This window comes from Pelobates fuscus, chromosome 2, assembly GCF_036172605.1.
Source record: "Pelobates fuscus isolate aPelFus1 chromosome 2, aPelFus1.pri, whole genome shotgun sequence".
Lineage (NCBI taxonomy): Eukaryota > Metazoa > Chordata > Amphibia > Anura > Pelobatidae > Pelobates > Pelobates fuscus.
The window spans coordinates 396313604-396328277 of record NC_086318.1 but is presented as its reverse complement, the minus strand read 5'-3'; the positions used below and the strand labels follow the sequence as shown (position 1 = coordinate 396328277).

Sequence of the window (14674 nt, the reverse complement as noted above, 5' to 3'; positions counted from 1 at the left end):
AATCGAATACAGTGCCCCTCCTCCCTCCACTATAATTTAATACACTGCCCCTCCTCCCAACACTCTAATTTAATACACGGTCCTCCTCGTTCCCTCTAATTAGTACATTGCCCTCCGCCTAATTTAACACACTGACTGCCCCCTTCCCTCCCCCAAATTAATACACTGCCCCCCCATCCCCAATTTAATACACTGGGCACCTCCGTCTCCCAAATTAATAGACTGCCCCCACCCTAAAATTAATACACTTCCCACTCCCTCCCCCCATTTAATACACTGCCCCCTCCATCCCTCAAATTAATACACCGTGCCCCTTCCACAATTTATTACACTAAAAAGTAAGTCCCTCTTCCCCTACCTTAAGTTGAGTCGCCCATTCTCCAATTCCAGCCCTGCTCTTCTCTGCTCAAGCAGGCCAGGCGCTCCTCTGGCACTGTGGACAGGAGGGAAGGGAGAGTGGCTGGCCTGCGGGGGGAAGACAAGAATCAGACAGGAAATATGTTTCCTGTCTTGCAGCTGGTCGCAGCCACAACACAAAGTGGCCGCAAGGCAAATATATCCATTATGGGCAGCAAGTTTGACATGCTTGGTGTAGGGGTTTATAAAAACACCCCTCTCTGTCTCAGAGATTTTACCTTTTAGCTGAAGACAGCAAGAATAGTTAGTATAGAACTCACCTAAGATATTTTGCCTTGACATGGCAGGTGAGCTTACACTTAAATGGCCATTGAAGTGATACTACAAAACCTACATTTATTTAAATGTACATAGGGATTTGGGAGGGTGCGCAAGTAACTCGTCCTGTTTGATACTATGCAGCAGGGGAAGATGCTTTGTTTCATGGTATACAGTAGGGGGCGATGCTGTCCTGTTTGATCGCATGGAGCAGGGGAAGATGATTTGTTTCATGGTATACAGCAGGGGGCAATAATAACATGCAGTAGGGGAAGATGCTCATGGAATACAGCAGGGGGCAATGCTCTGCTGTTTGATGGTATGGTATGCAGGGGATACAATGCAAGCATATCCAGCATTTGGGATTTGTTTTCAGTTTATGGCTTATAGTTATATATAAATACCCTCAATTTAAAGAAAACAACCTGTAGGAAGACTCCCAAATGTTATTATTGGAATATTATACAAATAATTGATTTATGCCAGATAAATGGACCTTAAAGGATACACTAACTTGTATTCCTGACCCTATAGTGTTACAACCACTATCTAGCCCCCTTGGCCTCCCTAAAGATAGTAAAATCTTACTGTATTCAAGTCTGAAGCTGCTGCCTCTGCCTGTGAACTTACTCTGACCTCTGACATCATCAGAAGTGGTGGCCTGATCCAATCACAATGCATGCCCATAGGATTGGCTGAGACTGACAAGGAGGCAGATCAGGGGTAGAGCCAGCAGAATTCAGATACAGCCCTGGCCAATCAGCATCTCTTCATAGAGATGAATTGAATCAATGAATCTCTATGAGGAAAGTTAAGTGTCTGCATGCAGAGGGAGGAGATACTGAATGTTTGGATCCATTTTAGGCAGCCATGACCCAGGAAGGATTTCTAACCGCTATCTAGGAGTGGCCAGTGAAGTTATCACTAGGCTGTAATGTAAACACTGCATTTTCTCTGAAAAGACAGTGTTTACAGCAAAAAGCCTGAAGGTAATGATTCTACTCACCAGAACAAATTCAATAAGCTGTAGTTGTTCTGGTGACTATAGTGTCCCTTTAAAGTAATCAATCTGTGCTGTAACAATTCTGTCCTGGTGTGTCCTGAAAAAATATCTTTGTCAAATCTGTTTATAAGGTTATTGTCGCTTAATTGACTAATGTCCTGGAACTACATACTGCTTTTTATACCTACAAAATAAAGGGGGGTGGGAATCAACGTTGAAATACAAGTTAGTAGGGGTAACCAATGTATGTACAGCCTGTATACACAGTAGTGGGGGCAGAGAATATAAAGAACCACCCCTTCCAAGGGGAAGGAAGGGGTGGTTCTTTATATTCTCTGCCCCCACTACTGTGTATACAGGCTGTACATACATTGGTTACCCCTACTAACTTGCATTTCAATGTTTTCAAAACCCTTTTTGTTAGCCAATAATGGTATTGCTTATACAATTTATTTTATTCTCATGTAATAAATCATTTTAAACATTTCTCAGCTGGTTAGAGTAGCTGTAACATCATTGCCTTAGAACCAGAAAATTCAGGTTTAAAACCTGGTGAGAACACCTCACTAGTAAGTGTCCCTAGGCAAGAAATCTATCAATATACATATACATACACCTACCTCAAATCCTCATGGATTGAAAGATTGTTTTGAAGAGGGCCTTCTTTACCTCTAAATATCTCCTTTCTACTATTGTAATGCAATGCAGACTATGTTGGTGCTATAAGTAAATGCTAATAATAATGATGCCAGAACATAAAATAATGAGAGAACAAGCAGACCCCTGCCACACTAGGACATTCTACCAATCAGGAGTTGGGTTTTTTCATATAATTGAAAAGTCCCTGTCCAGCAGGATTGTGCAGCCTTACACACAAATGTAGCACAACTTTAACCAAGATGGACAGAAAATTCTAAAGTTAGCAAAATGTATTATTAACCTTAAAGTGACCAGGGGAAAGTTTTTGCAGAAGCAGAATAGGCCCCTGTATCACCAGAGCAAATTGCTCATCGAATGAAACATGACAAATTACACATCCACTGAAATCTTTACAGTTGCATCTATTCAGAACTAATATGACCTGCGATATTTGAAAAGATAGGATGGGGGTGTTTTTTGTCCCATTAACTGCTAGCAGTTTCAATTGCTGTTAGTAAAGGTTAAAAACGACAGATCTGCTTTTAACATTTAAAAACAAAGGTAGTTTAACCCCTTAAGGACCAAACTTCTGGAATAAAAGGGAATCATGACATGTCATGTGTCCTTAAGGGGTTAATGACAGATCAAATGAGCTACTGGCATTACCCTACTTAAGGTATATATATTACATTTTAAATTATAAAAATTACTCTGTCACAGCAAGGAAACAAAAAGTACTCAATATAAACATATAAAAAATGAACAGAGACTGAAGAGCTGCCAGAGGTCACAAGACATATTGTGAAGGGAATGAAAAATTATGGGGGGGGGGGGGGGGAGATAAACAATATGTGTTTATGTGGCTGGAACATTAGGCAATGCAGGCTGCACTGTAAGCTGTTTTTTTCTGTGTGTCTGTACATTATAGTACCATTTGCCCAGTGCTTATGCCATGGCATCAGAAAGATGTACAGCAATCTTACGGGTCTACCACATTCCAGTCAACTGCAAGTTATATTTTGCCATCTGGAGCCATGTATAGTCAGTGTGCACCATGCGGAGGACAGCATTAGGCAGTACCAGTGCCTGGAGAGCAGTTTGTGGTTGGCCACCACTATCCTTCGGAGCAGAAACAATTGTAAGTCTAATCTTGGATTCCGCACCACATGCTTAGAACATTTCACTAAATGAGTCAAGTAGAGGGTTTGGCACGGGAATAACAGACTGCTGTTAGGGAAAGCAACGCTATAGTTTAAAGAGCCTGGTTCAATATTTGTTCTACAAGTTTGTTTACATTGCAACAATGTATTTTATTCCATATTGTTTAGTCAAGATTTATTTACAGGCCTACACACCGAAAAAAGTGTAGCTTTAAATATTATGTACAATCATTTGTTTCTCGAACGTTTAGCGCATTCCTAATATCTGTCGGCTTTTCAGCTGATAATTTTTCTCCATTTCACTCAAAGCTTTTGCACGCATGTTGGCTGCCTGCAGTCTTTTTTTCAGTTCCGTACATTTCTCTTGTGGTAAACCATATTTGTCCATGTTGCGATTTTCTTTACTTTGGGTGCCAAAGTGAACCTTCTTACTGCGAGTTGAAGAGGAATCCAGATATCCATCTGCAACATAGGAGAAGGGTATGAGAGTTTTAACAACTCTTCAACTGACTCTTCAGTGTTATTGAAGAGAGGGACAGTATATCTAATACAGTAGTGTTTTTTTTTTGTTTTTTTACAGAAAACAATGTATTTCAAAACAGCTTTTATATAAAGCTGGAGGTGATAACCAACCCGCTTAGAATATTTTCTCTAACTTGTGCTAACAGCTACAAAACCAATCGATTTAGCAAACCAACGTGCATACGTGATCTTTAACATGGAATAGCTGCATAATGTAGCTCGGCCACAGCAAATTAATAAAAAGGTTTGTAACCATGTTAAAACTGATCAGTGGGATACATTAGCTTGCAGGTGTACAGATTTAAAATGACACACAGTATACCTATTGTTACACTTACAGCACAAAACTGTGTTCATAGAAAGACTACCAAACACAGCTTCAAGTAACTGATAAGGGAGACCTGCCAGTAACATGTACAACCTGCATTGTAGAATACAAAGCATGCAACATGTGGTGAGAGGCAGGGCTCACCACAACTTGCCTCTATCCTGGTGAAAGAGGCAGGGGCCTTTCTTTTTTTCTAATTATTAAGTTAGAGTATGGTCAAGCTTGGTTTCTAAACCAAAAACTGTAGGGAATTAAAAGCAAAACGTGGGTATAGCAGTATGTGAAAATATTTTCAAATCTGTTATGTTGGCAAAAGTCTTCATGTAAAGTCTTACTTTCCATTTTGTAACATGCTCCCACAAGGCAGATCTGCACCATTTGTGCAGCCGATTAGGCATGCCATTCTTTTAAGCTTTATATGTTTTGCATTATTATGATATGAACTGCTAAATAGTCAGTGTTCTCTACATGTAGGGGCTATTTAAAATCATGGCAATTAGCTGCTGGTTTAATTAAGAAAATAATTAGGTGCCCCTCCTGTGTAACCTGATTGATACAGTAGGTCAGTGTAGAAACACTGGTGTCCACTTAGCCTACCTGAGCGGTCAGGAAAGTCGTAATAATAATAATAACAATAATAAAATGAGAATTTCATCTTACACAAAACAACTTCAAAATAAAATATGGAAGAAGGGGAGCCTACATCTAGATGTATACTTTTTATTATTAACTAGCCATGAGATAAAAAATTAAAATAAACTTTATTTAAAACAGAAAAAGTAAAGTGCAATATTTAAAATATCAAGTTTTAAAGACTATAAATAATGTTCTTTGAGAACAACACTAATAATTATTCCAGTCATTTAACGGCTCCAGGGGCTTCCTTCTGGGTCTCATACCTATGCCACTGTCAAAAGCAGGTGGATACCACTGCTCTTTCATCACATTGAAATTCTTCATCAGGTTTTCTGCCCTAAAAGAAAAATGGACAAGAGGACATAATTTAAACATCACAGCAAAGTTAGGGGGACCAATCCCTTGTCAGCTCCTCATCTACATGATGAGGGGAAGAATAGAGACATTTTCTTGTACTGCTCCTTCTTGTAACCGTCATCCTGACTAAAGGATATGGGCTGTATCAGCAATTTAACATACACTCTGCACAGCTGGTAAGGAATGGCAAATGTTTACAGAGCTTTAAACTGTCATTGCAGGCATCCTCAGAGGCAGTGAGGGGAGCGTCCGTGGCACACAAACCAGGACTTAATTTCCACTTGTCATTTGTTAGTGTGCAAGTGGAAATTTTAAATCCATGTTCTATACTGCCATACAGAAAAACACAGAAATCTCAGTAGTTATAAGAATTGAATGAATAGTTGGGAATGTTTGTGTCAGGTTGTAGCAGTCTCATTGGCTAGTACTGCACCTATAAAAGGCTTGTTATAAATATTAGAACTTCCCTCACAGGCACTTGAATTGGATATTTGTTCAGGAAACCCATTTCAAAGACATTATTCCCCCCACCTTTAATGTAATGTAGGTTGGAAACAAACGAACACTACCTTGCCAGCTTGTCCTCCGCAAGTCTTTCACGCACACACAGCTCTCGCTCCCTCTCTAGGGGAAAGAAAGTCACAATGAATCATCAGTTGTGGAAAGATTAGCCCTGCCTATATTCTTTAAAGTGCCAACGGTCCTAACTCACGCTCTAGAAGTTCTTCCCGCTCTTTCAATGCCTTTTCTCTTGCTTGCAATTGCTGCTCTTTTAATCGAAGTTCTGAGTGGACAGGGTCTGGATGAACAGAGCACTCTGCTTCTGCAGATCTCCGGGCTCCTTTATCAGATATTTTATTCTGTTCTTCTGTTACCCACTCCGTTAATAGAGAATGCTGCAAAATGTCTTCTATTGAAGGTCTCAGGAAGTCCTAAGATGGAAAAAAAATTAAAAATCACATGGTTCTCCATTAATTGTTAATTAACTACAGTAATTTATTATTTAATTAATATTTCTCTCTGAGGGCTTATAATTTAAAGTCCTAGGCTACAAGGCAAGCTTTAAAAGTTACTTGCCTTTGCAAGCTATGGTATGCTCACCAGGGTCAAATTCTCATTTGCCAATGGCTACTGGAAAATGTGACAAAGATAGATTTATATATTAGGTTATTAAGTTGATTCACTAAAAAGTGAGATTTTTTCCAGTTCAGCTACTTTGTCCTTAAATTTGAAATTCATGACAGTTCTCACTTTTGTAAATAACCCTGTCTGTATTTATACTTGGGGAAATACAGAAACACCTGAATTTAGGATTATTCTCTAGGTAACAACAAAGGATCTAACCGATTAAACCCAACTGTTTAAGAAATGATATATACACACACTATCATGTGGGAAAGGAAAATGTTCAAGACACAAGGCAATAAAAGCAGGGAGGGGTCCTACCTTAAGATTTAACATTTTTGTAATTAATTTATTCAGTTCTTCTGAATAGCGATAAGGAATCCGTCGAAATTTCCCTTCTCGTATCTTTTCTGCCAGATCCCTCTGATTGTAAGCTGTAAATGGCGGCCTCAACATGAAAATAAAAACTACAGTTACAATCCATACTTGTGTCCGATCCCATCTTTAGGTAAAAGTCCTAGATCTTACTTACGAGAGAGCACACAGCTCATACAGAAGACATCCCAACGACCAGATATCAGACTTTTCATTATAGGACATTCTATTCATCTGCTCCTGCAAGATTGGAGTGAAAGACAACATCAGACAGTTCTAGGGGCGCCAATTTACAGAATGTGTGTAAAGTACAATAGGCACAATCCTGCTTAAGTGCAGTGATGTTCACACATGACACAGAATCCTAGACAACAGGAAATGATCGAAGAGAAAAGGCTTAATTTGTCACAAAAACTGTGGATTACACGTTTACAAGGATCAAAAGATTTAATCTATACATTGGACTTTGAGAAGTCCCAACCAATTGCATGAACAGATAAAGATACTTATCCAGAAATTGGTCCCCTCAGCAACTTAGAGTTCTGGAAAGTGTAGTTGTACACCCAGCTGCATCATCCCCAGGTGACAGGTTTTTGGATGACTGCATTACCTGGAAGCACTTTATCTACAGCTACATACTTGTTGCCTTTACCAATATGCTGACAGCATAATAATGATGATTAAAGAAATAAAGTATCCAAATTAGCAACACAAACATGAGCATAAACTTGGCCAGGAAGATCAAAAAAAATGAAAATACATTTTAAAAAAAGGGTAAACGTCTATGGCAAGGATTCAGGAAATGTATAATGAGTTCCAACCAATATTCTAAATTAAGCTAGCATACTTAACACTGGCTGAACCAAACATACTTTAATGAGGAAGCAATGGACAGAAAGAAAAATGAATACATATAAAAACACAATGGGTATGAACCAAAACCATGTTTAGTGGGTGGGGTTCCAGTCCCTTTAATAGGGCGTTTTAATTTCTCCAATGCACCAGAAGCTCAGTTGTACAAAAAGTTTTAAACTATAGCTGTATCCTTGCAGTTTAAAGCAATATGTGTGGCTGTACACTTTGAGCAACATGCATGGAGGGGTGTTCATGCACAGCACTACTAAGAAAAGCTAAGCAGGTTTAAAACTCCCATACATTCGAGGATTTTTTTGATACAGCCAGGTATACATTAAATTTGAAAGGTTGACTTAGCACTTTTTCAAATTTACAGGTCAGACTAAAGAGAACTTAACCATGGAGTACTTACAGGGGACATGTAATAAGGAGTTCCTACAAATGTTTTTGCAAAGCTGGTGTCATGATTTAATATTCTGGCCAAGCCAAAATCTCCAACTTTAACATTCTTTTTGGCATCAAGAAATATGTTGGCAGGTTTGAGATCGCGGTGTAGAACGATGTGACCTCCATCAGTTCTTCTGTGACAATCCTTCAGGGCTAAAGCAAGCTGAGCAAACACACGAAGAATAAAATCTTCCTCTAAATATTGCCTAAAAAAAAACAAAAACAGAATTAATCATATTTCATACCTTTTATGACGTAGCCATGCATGTAGTAGAACATTTGATTAACTCATACACAAGGTAACAGTATGCTTGACATTTTTTCTTAAATCAAATTTCTCAAGTTTTGCTACAAAAACAACGTCCCTCTACAAATTTGCAGTGTCCATCTTTGTATACATAAACTCATACAAATATGATCCCGCATTAGCAGGAGTTTAATGCTTCTTGTTCTGATGACACCCTCCTGCTAAGAGCTGTGCAGACCACAACTAGCTTCCGTTTAAGAAATTATGGAGGAAGGTGTGTCATCACCAAAATAGGGAGTGATAAGAGCAACAAAATTGTTCCACTTCGTGGTTTGCTCTCATAGAGAAATACTGGATGCACTTCCAAAGTCAGAAGACTTTGAATCTGTTTTAAAGGGAAACTCCAGTGCCAGAAAAACGATCCGTTTTTCTGGCACTGGAGGGACCCTCTCCCTCCCACCCCCCAATCCCCGGTTACTGAAGGGGTGAAAACCCCTTCAGTCGTCACTTACCTGGGACAGCGGCAATGTCCCTCGTCGCTGTCTCCGCATCCGCGATGCTCCTCCCAGTGATTGCGTCGGCCGGTGGGCGAGACTGATCTCGCCCGCCGGCGAGACCTAATGCGCATGCGCGGAAATGCCGCACATGCGCATTACGTCTCCCCATAGGAAAGCATTGAAAAATCATTTCAATGCTTTCCTATAGGGTTTTGAGCGACGCTGGAGGTCCTCACACAGCGTGAGGACGTCCAGCGACGCTCTAGCACAGGTTTCCTGTGCTAGAACCCAGGAAGTGACCTCTAGTGGCTGTCTAGTAGACAGCCACTAGAGGTGGAGTTAACCCTGCAATGTAATTATTGCAGTTTATAGAAAACTGCAATAATTACAGTTGCAGGGTTAAGAGTAGTGGGAGTTGGCACCCAGACCACTCCAATGAGCAGAAGTGGTCTGGGTGCCTAGAGTGTCCCTTTAAGCCCTGTGTCAGCAAGCAATTACCTTATCTTCTAGTCCAAAGCTCCTACTGGCAGTTGCTTAAGAGTAAAGTAAAGGCATGGGAAATGCAAAAAAAAGTACATTTCTTAAGAGCAGCTGGCCGAAGTGCTTGAGGGGTTACAGGCATGTTTGCTTATTTTATAAAAGAGCAGATTCAAGAGAAATCCTAAATTATATAAACCTCTAAATTATATAAATCCCCACTCTCAGTGTAGTGTGTCTAGAGGGAAGCCAATTGTATCTTTGCAGCAGGAATAATTGTACATCTAGGACTGCTATGACAAGAGTGTGCAGAAGAAACAAAATTGGCATTTCATGCTAGTGGGAAAGAGAGATTTTTAGGCACACAATGCATATACAGGAAAATCCATTTTCATAAAGCAAGTTTTGCCTTACTTAGGGACAACGCAAAAACATCAAGCGTTTCAGACAAAAGTACTGCTCATTTGATGCATACCTATCCTTTGTGCATTTTGCAATAAGGGTAGCCAGGTCCCCACCCTCACAATACTCCATCACAATATATAGAGTAGTGTTTGTTCGATCAATGATGCGGTCATAGTAGCGGACAATATTGGGGTGCTTCAGTTCCCTCAAAAGGTTTACTTCAGAAACTAGCATTTGCTTTTCAGCCTCTGTCATGGTTCCATAGTCTAGCTCCTTCCATACCAGCACCTGAAAGAGGATAAATAAAAATGAGGACATCCAGATTTCATTGCCCATTTTAGACATCCTAAAAACGGAAGAGGTCATTCTTAGCTCCCTTCTTGGACCCAGTAAAACATGCAAAGAAACTAGTCTAAATCAGTGGTGGCAGTCACATCCACAAGGCACTAGCAATCCCCATTTTTCAGTATCCCATTGTAATAGAATTGTGAAAGATCTGCCTTGACTACTGGCTTCAGATGGCATAAATTATTGCATAAAACAAAGCCTTAGGATTATGTATAACAGAATTTAGGAAAAGAAAGCATGTTCTGCATTTCATACAGAATCTGCTATGAGGTTTTACCTGGTCAAAATCACAAAGACAAATTGAGAAACGCAAAAACAAAGACATGAGTTAAGATCTCAATGGGAAGATTTAGGAGTATTTTTCTATATGGTATGCTGCCAGCCATTAGCTGTTGTAATCTAGGGAGGAGATACAGGTCTATTTAGCATTGGGAATAGAGGGACATTAGCAAGGGAATTGCAGGAACATGCAGACTTATTTGGACCTAAAATGTGCAGTTCTTATTTTCCTTTGTCACTTTTCTACAACTATCATGTTTGGCAGAAAAAAAACCTTGGTGTTAAAAGGTGGCCGAGCATGATGTGAATCAGGGCACAACAGTCAACTTGCTATGCTAAATGCTGGAAAATGTTGCATTATATGAATGACAGATTCCATGGATTCTAGTGCCTTTCTTCACATGGACAATATCAAGCTAGTTAATACCCAAACATTGTACAGGTTCCCTCAGAGTGCTTGTTATTTCATTTTAGTGTTAATAAGAACCAGCATGCCTCAGAAACCTAGAAGGTGTATACTTTATTTCCCTGGGTAAATAGCCTGAAGGCCTCAAATACCCACTTGATGTACACTTTATTTATAGGGATTAATAAATTGAAGACCTCAGATACCCACATGGTGTACACTTTATTTTACAGGGGGTAATATCATGATGGCCTCAGATATCCACATGGTGCTCACTTTATTTCACAGAGGGCAATAGAGCCTGAAGGTCTCAGATATCAACACAGTGTACACCAAGCAGGTCAAACTTACGGCATGTTCGGCCCACTTGCCCTGGGGCCACTTTGTGTTGTGGCTGCGACCAGCCGCAAGACAGGTCTGATTCTTGTCTTGTGGGAAAATACAACAGCATGTACTAAATTGGGGAGGGGGCAGTGTATTAGAGTGAGGGGAGGCAGAGTATTAAATTAGAGTGCGGAGAGGATGGTCGGTTTATTCAATTAGAGTGGAGGGGCAGTGTATTAAATTAAGGGGCAGTGTATTAGAATGGGAGGAGAAGGCAATGTACTGGATTTGGGGGCAATGTATTAAAACGGGGGGCTGAACACTCCCCATGGAAATGCGGATTAGCCAACAGCCTCCCAATGACCTCAACCAAAGTGAAGAACACACTCAGTGTACTTCAAAAATCAACAAGATAACGTAATGTGTTTTTTTTTTTACAGCTGTTCAACAGCATACATGCACCATTTCAGACCCATTACAAAACTTTTCTTAATATGTCGAGGTATTTGGACTGAAACATTGGTATATGCAAATGCACGTGTCCTTAAAATAAATTAGCTATTTTTTGGCAACTTTTTTTTTTATACTGTACTTTTCTAAATAAAGCTACATTCCATAAACTTGAACCTTGTTTATTTGGCCCGTGTTAGCCTTTGAGTTTGACATGCTTGGTGTACAGTGTGCACCACTTTATTTCCTATCGGGTAATAACCTGAAGGGCTCAGATACCCACATATTGTAATGGCTATAGGTTTTAGCCAAGGTGACAAGGTAAAAGGAATACCCACCGTGCTGTAGGGACTACAACTCCCATGATGCTCTAACCGCTCACAAAGCATTAAGGGGCACGTACCACTGCCACGGCATTGAGTCTACCTTTGTCCCCCTGCTGTTTACAGTGTCCAGGAAGCAGAGGCAAAGCTGTCACAGAACTACATCTCCCATGATGCTATCACAGCCTTACACCTGGCAAAGCATCACGGTAGTTGTAGTTCTAGCCATGTACCTTCTGACCAGCCTTGCCCTGGGGTTACCCGCACACTGCAGGCCCTCTCAGCATCGCCGTCTGGCCAAATGTACTGCCAGCAGACATCGCCAGCGGTAATAAAGCCCCGAGCCGCTCACCTTCCCGTCCGACCTCCTGCGGATCTTCTGGCATTTCCCATAGGAGCCCGAGCCAATGGTGAACAGCACCTCGTAATCCTCCACGCGGGACGGCATCTCGGCTTCCGATAACCGGGTCTGACAGCGGACACCGAGCCGCAAACTGTCACCTCACGGCGGACACCGAGCCGCAAACTGTCACCTCACGGCGGACACCGAGCCGCAAACTGTCACCTCACGGCGGACACCGAGCCGCAAACTGTCACCTCACGGCGCCTGCAGACCGTGCGTTTCAAACTCCGAGCTTCCTAACCACTCTGTCACCCGATTGGCTGCGTGCGCTCGGCTTCCCGCTAGCCGATTGGCTGTCTCCCTACAGGTCCGCGCTCTGTGATTGGCCGCTGAGATCTAAACAAGCTGTAGCCACGCGACAGTCCCAACCGCTGCCTCTACGTCACCGCCGGAGGAGGGAGGCGTGAGTCGGCTTGACTTGTTGCCAGGTAACGGATGCCGCGCCAGGAAAGCGCGGGCATTTGAAAGAGAGCGTGTGGCCAGCTGCTCAGTGACAACTGCCGCCAGGCCCAGGCGGCTCCTGCTCCATAGACAGCTGGCTGCCTATTATAGGCCCCTGGCTTACTGTATAACAGCACCTGTCCTAAAACACATAACAACAGACTATTCACCACAGTGAGGGTCTCCAATCAATTCAATATAAACATTAGCATGATTATTCACTAAAGTGACAATTCAAGGAGAATTTAAGGTGAAAATAGTTGAATTGGAAACATTCTCCAAGTCAGCTCTCAGTTTGGCTACTCTGGCCTTAGTTTGAAATAAACTGGATAACCCTGCTTATTTATCTAAATGTAAATGTACTCATTAGGCTCCATGTACAATAATTTTGTGTTTGCCAAAAAAAAAATTATAGCAGAGACTCCTAGAGGGCTATTAACTAAAGTGGGAATTGAAAGAGAATTTAAAAGTAGCCAAATTAAAAGCATCGCTGATTTAGAGGATTTTTTCATTTTGGCTTTTTTGACCTTAAATTTGAAATTTATTGTGAATTCTCACGTCACGTTAGTGAATATCCCTATATGCTTGGTTTTACTGTAAAAACTACAAAAAAAAACTAATTTCTTATAAATAATAATAATAAAAAAAAAACTTGGAATCATCAGGACCCCTGTTAAAGAACTATTTGGACCTTTCCTGTTATCTGTCCTCCACTATTTCTAGGGTTAGGGTTAGAAAAATAATTGAGTGACACTAAAGGATTTAAAACAGTTAGAATTCCAAATAAAATTAGGTTTGGAAAACCTATTTAGCTTCACTCATTTATTATTCTAGCCCTAGAAATAGTAGAAATAGTGGAAGGCAGATAACAGGAAAGGTCCAATTACTTTAGGCACCATCGGTGATTTGAAGTGGTTATGGTGCCTTGAGTCTGCATGTGCAGCATTTCAGGAAGAAACTTATGACATCCTTGAACTGTCCACAATCAGTGTAATAGAAGCACGAGCAGTGCACAGATTAGTCTCAGGAGTGATCTGCGCATGGACAGCAGTGAGTAGGGACAATGCACACACAGCAGACTGATACACTTAGTTTTGGCAGTGGCCTGCCCCTCACTGTTGCCTACCCAGCCACCCCAGGTCCATACTTCCCATTGGTGGGATGCAGTAGGAGTCTGGTGATATTGTCCATATCAGATTTGTGCAGAAAGCCATTTCCGCTGTGTCGAACAAATCAAATTACTGTGAATCTTCGTTTTAAATCGTTTCTCCAGGATTTACCTGTGGAGTCGAATATTGTACGAATATGCATTAGTTTGACACATTCGAAATGGTTTAGTGCACAAGTTTAGTCCACACGGATGGGGGTTTAAATTTAATTGATTTGGAAGTACATAGGTTGCCCTATGACAAGCACAAGGATCTTCATCTTCCCTTCGGGCGCCTTCCAGTAATAAGCCATAGAATGGCTTGTTTCATATAATGTAATCACTAATTAACCCAAAACCTAACTTTATAGCCGGCAAGGCATTGCTAGGGGGGCTGATACTGTCTGGATCTTCAAGTAGTCTCCGGAATAGCCACTGGTCTCATTTTAACACTGCTTAATTGTTAGCTCCAAGTCTCATGAAAAATCTACAGAAATTCTGAAGAATTCCAAAATTCCACCCAAAAAACAGCTAAATGAAACAAGGATACTAAGAGCGAGAAAATAGCTAATTTTGGGTTGGGATGTTACAATTTGTTTGTGTAGTTTAGTGATTAAAATGTTTTGTTGTTTCTGATTTATATTTATATTTAGTACACAAGAAGTCAATGATCCTGCTTCTCAGGCTGTTCCGATAAGAGTCTCTATTGTAGGCTTTGACATGTAAATTTACTGTGAAGGCAGTTATTCATTGCTAGCTAAATGTGAAATGTTAATACTATGGGTGTGGAAACAAAGTATACAGT

At 40.8% G+C, this 14674-nt stretch overlaps 1 protein-coding gene across 1 annotated transcript; it reads right to left on the bottom strand.

Annotated features, from left to right (window-relative positions):
- Window positions 1-3086: 3086 nt before the first annotated feature.
- On the bottom strand, window positions 3087-12785 carry NEK2 (NIMA related kinase 2). Its single transcript, XM_063441448.1, has 10 exons — window positions 12476-12785; window positions 12231-12411; window positions 9819-10036; window positions 8088-8328; window positions 6978-7060; window positions 6767-6893; window positions 6033-6252; window positions 5890-5944; window positions 5227-5300; window positions 3087-3939 (listed from the first exon to the last, which is right to left on the bottom strand). Exons 2-10 carry the CDS (start codon window positions 12324-12326, stop codon window positions 3725-3727), a joined length of 1329 nt encoding a protein of 442 aa, XP_063297518.1. The 5' UTR covers window positions 12327-12411; window positions 12476-12785; the 3' UTR covers window positions 3087-3724.
- Window positions 12786-14674: the final 1889 nt, after the last annotated feature.

Coding starts and splice junctions, on each gene's coding strand:
- NEK2 (XM_063441448.1), bottom strand. CDS start 12,326: ATGCCGTCCCGCGTGGAGGATTACGAGGTGCTGTTCACCATTGGCTCG. Junction 10,037..12,230: donor GCAGGAGGTCGGACGGGAAG/GTGAGCGGCTCG, acceptor ATCCTCTTTCAG/GTGCTGGTATGGAAGGAGCT. Junction 8,329..9,818: donor GCAAAATGCACAAAGGATAG/GTATGCATCAAA, acceptor GTTTTTTTTTAG/GCAATATTTAGAGGAAGATT.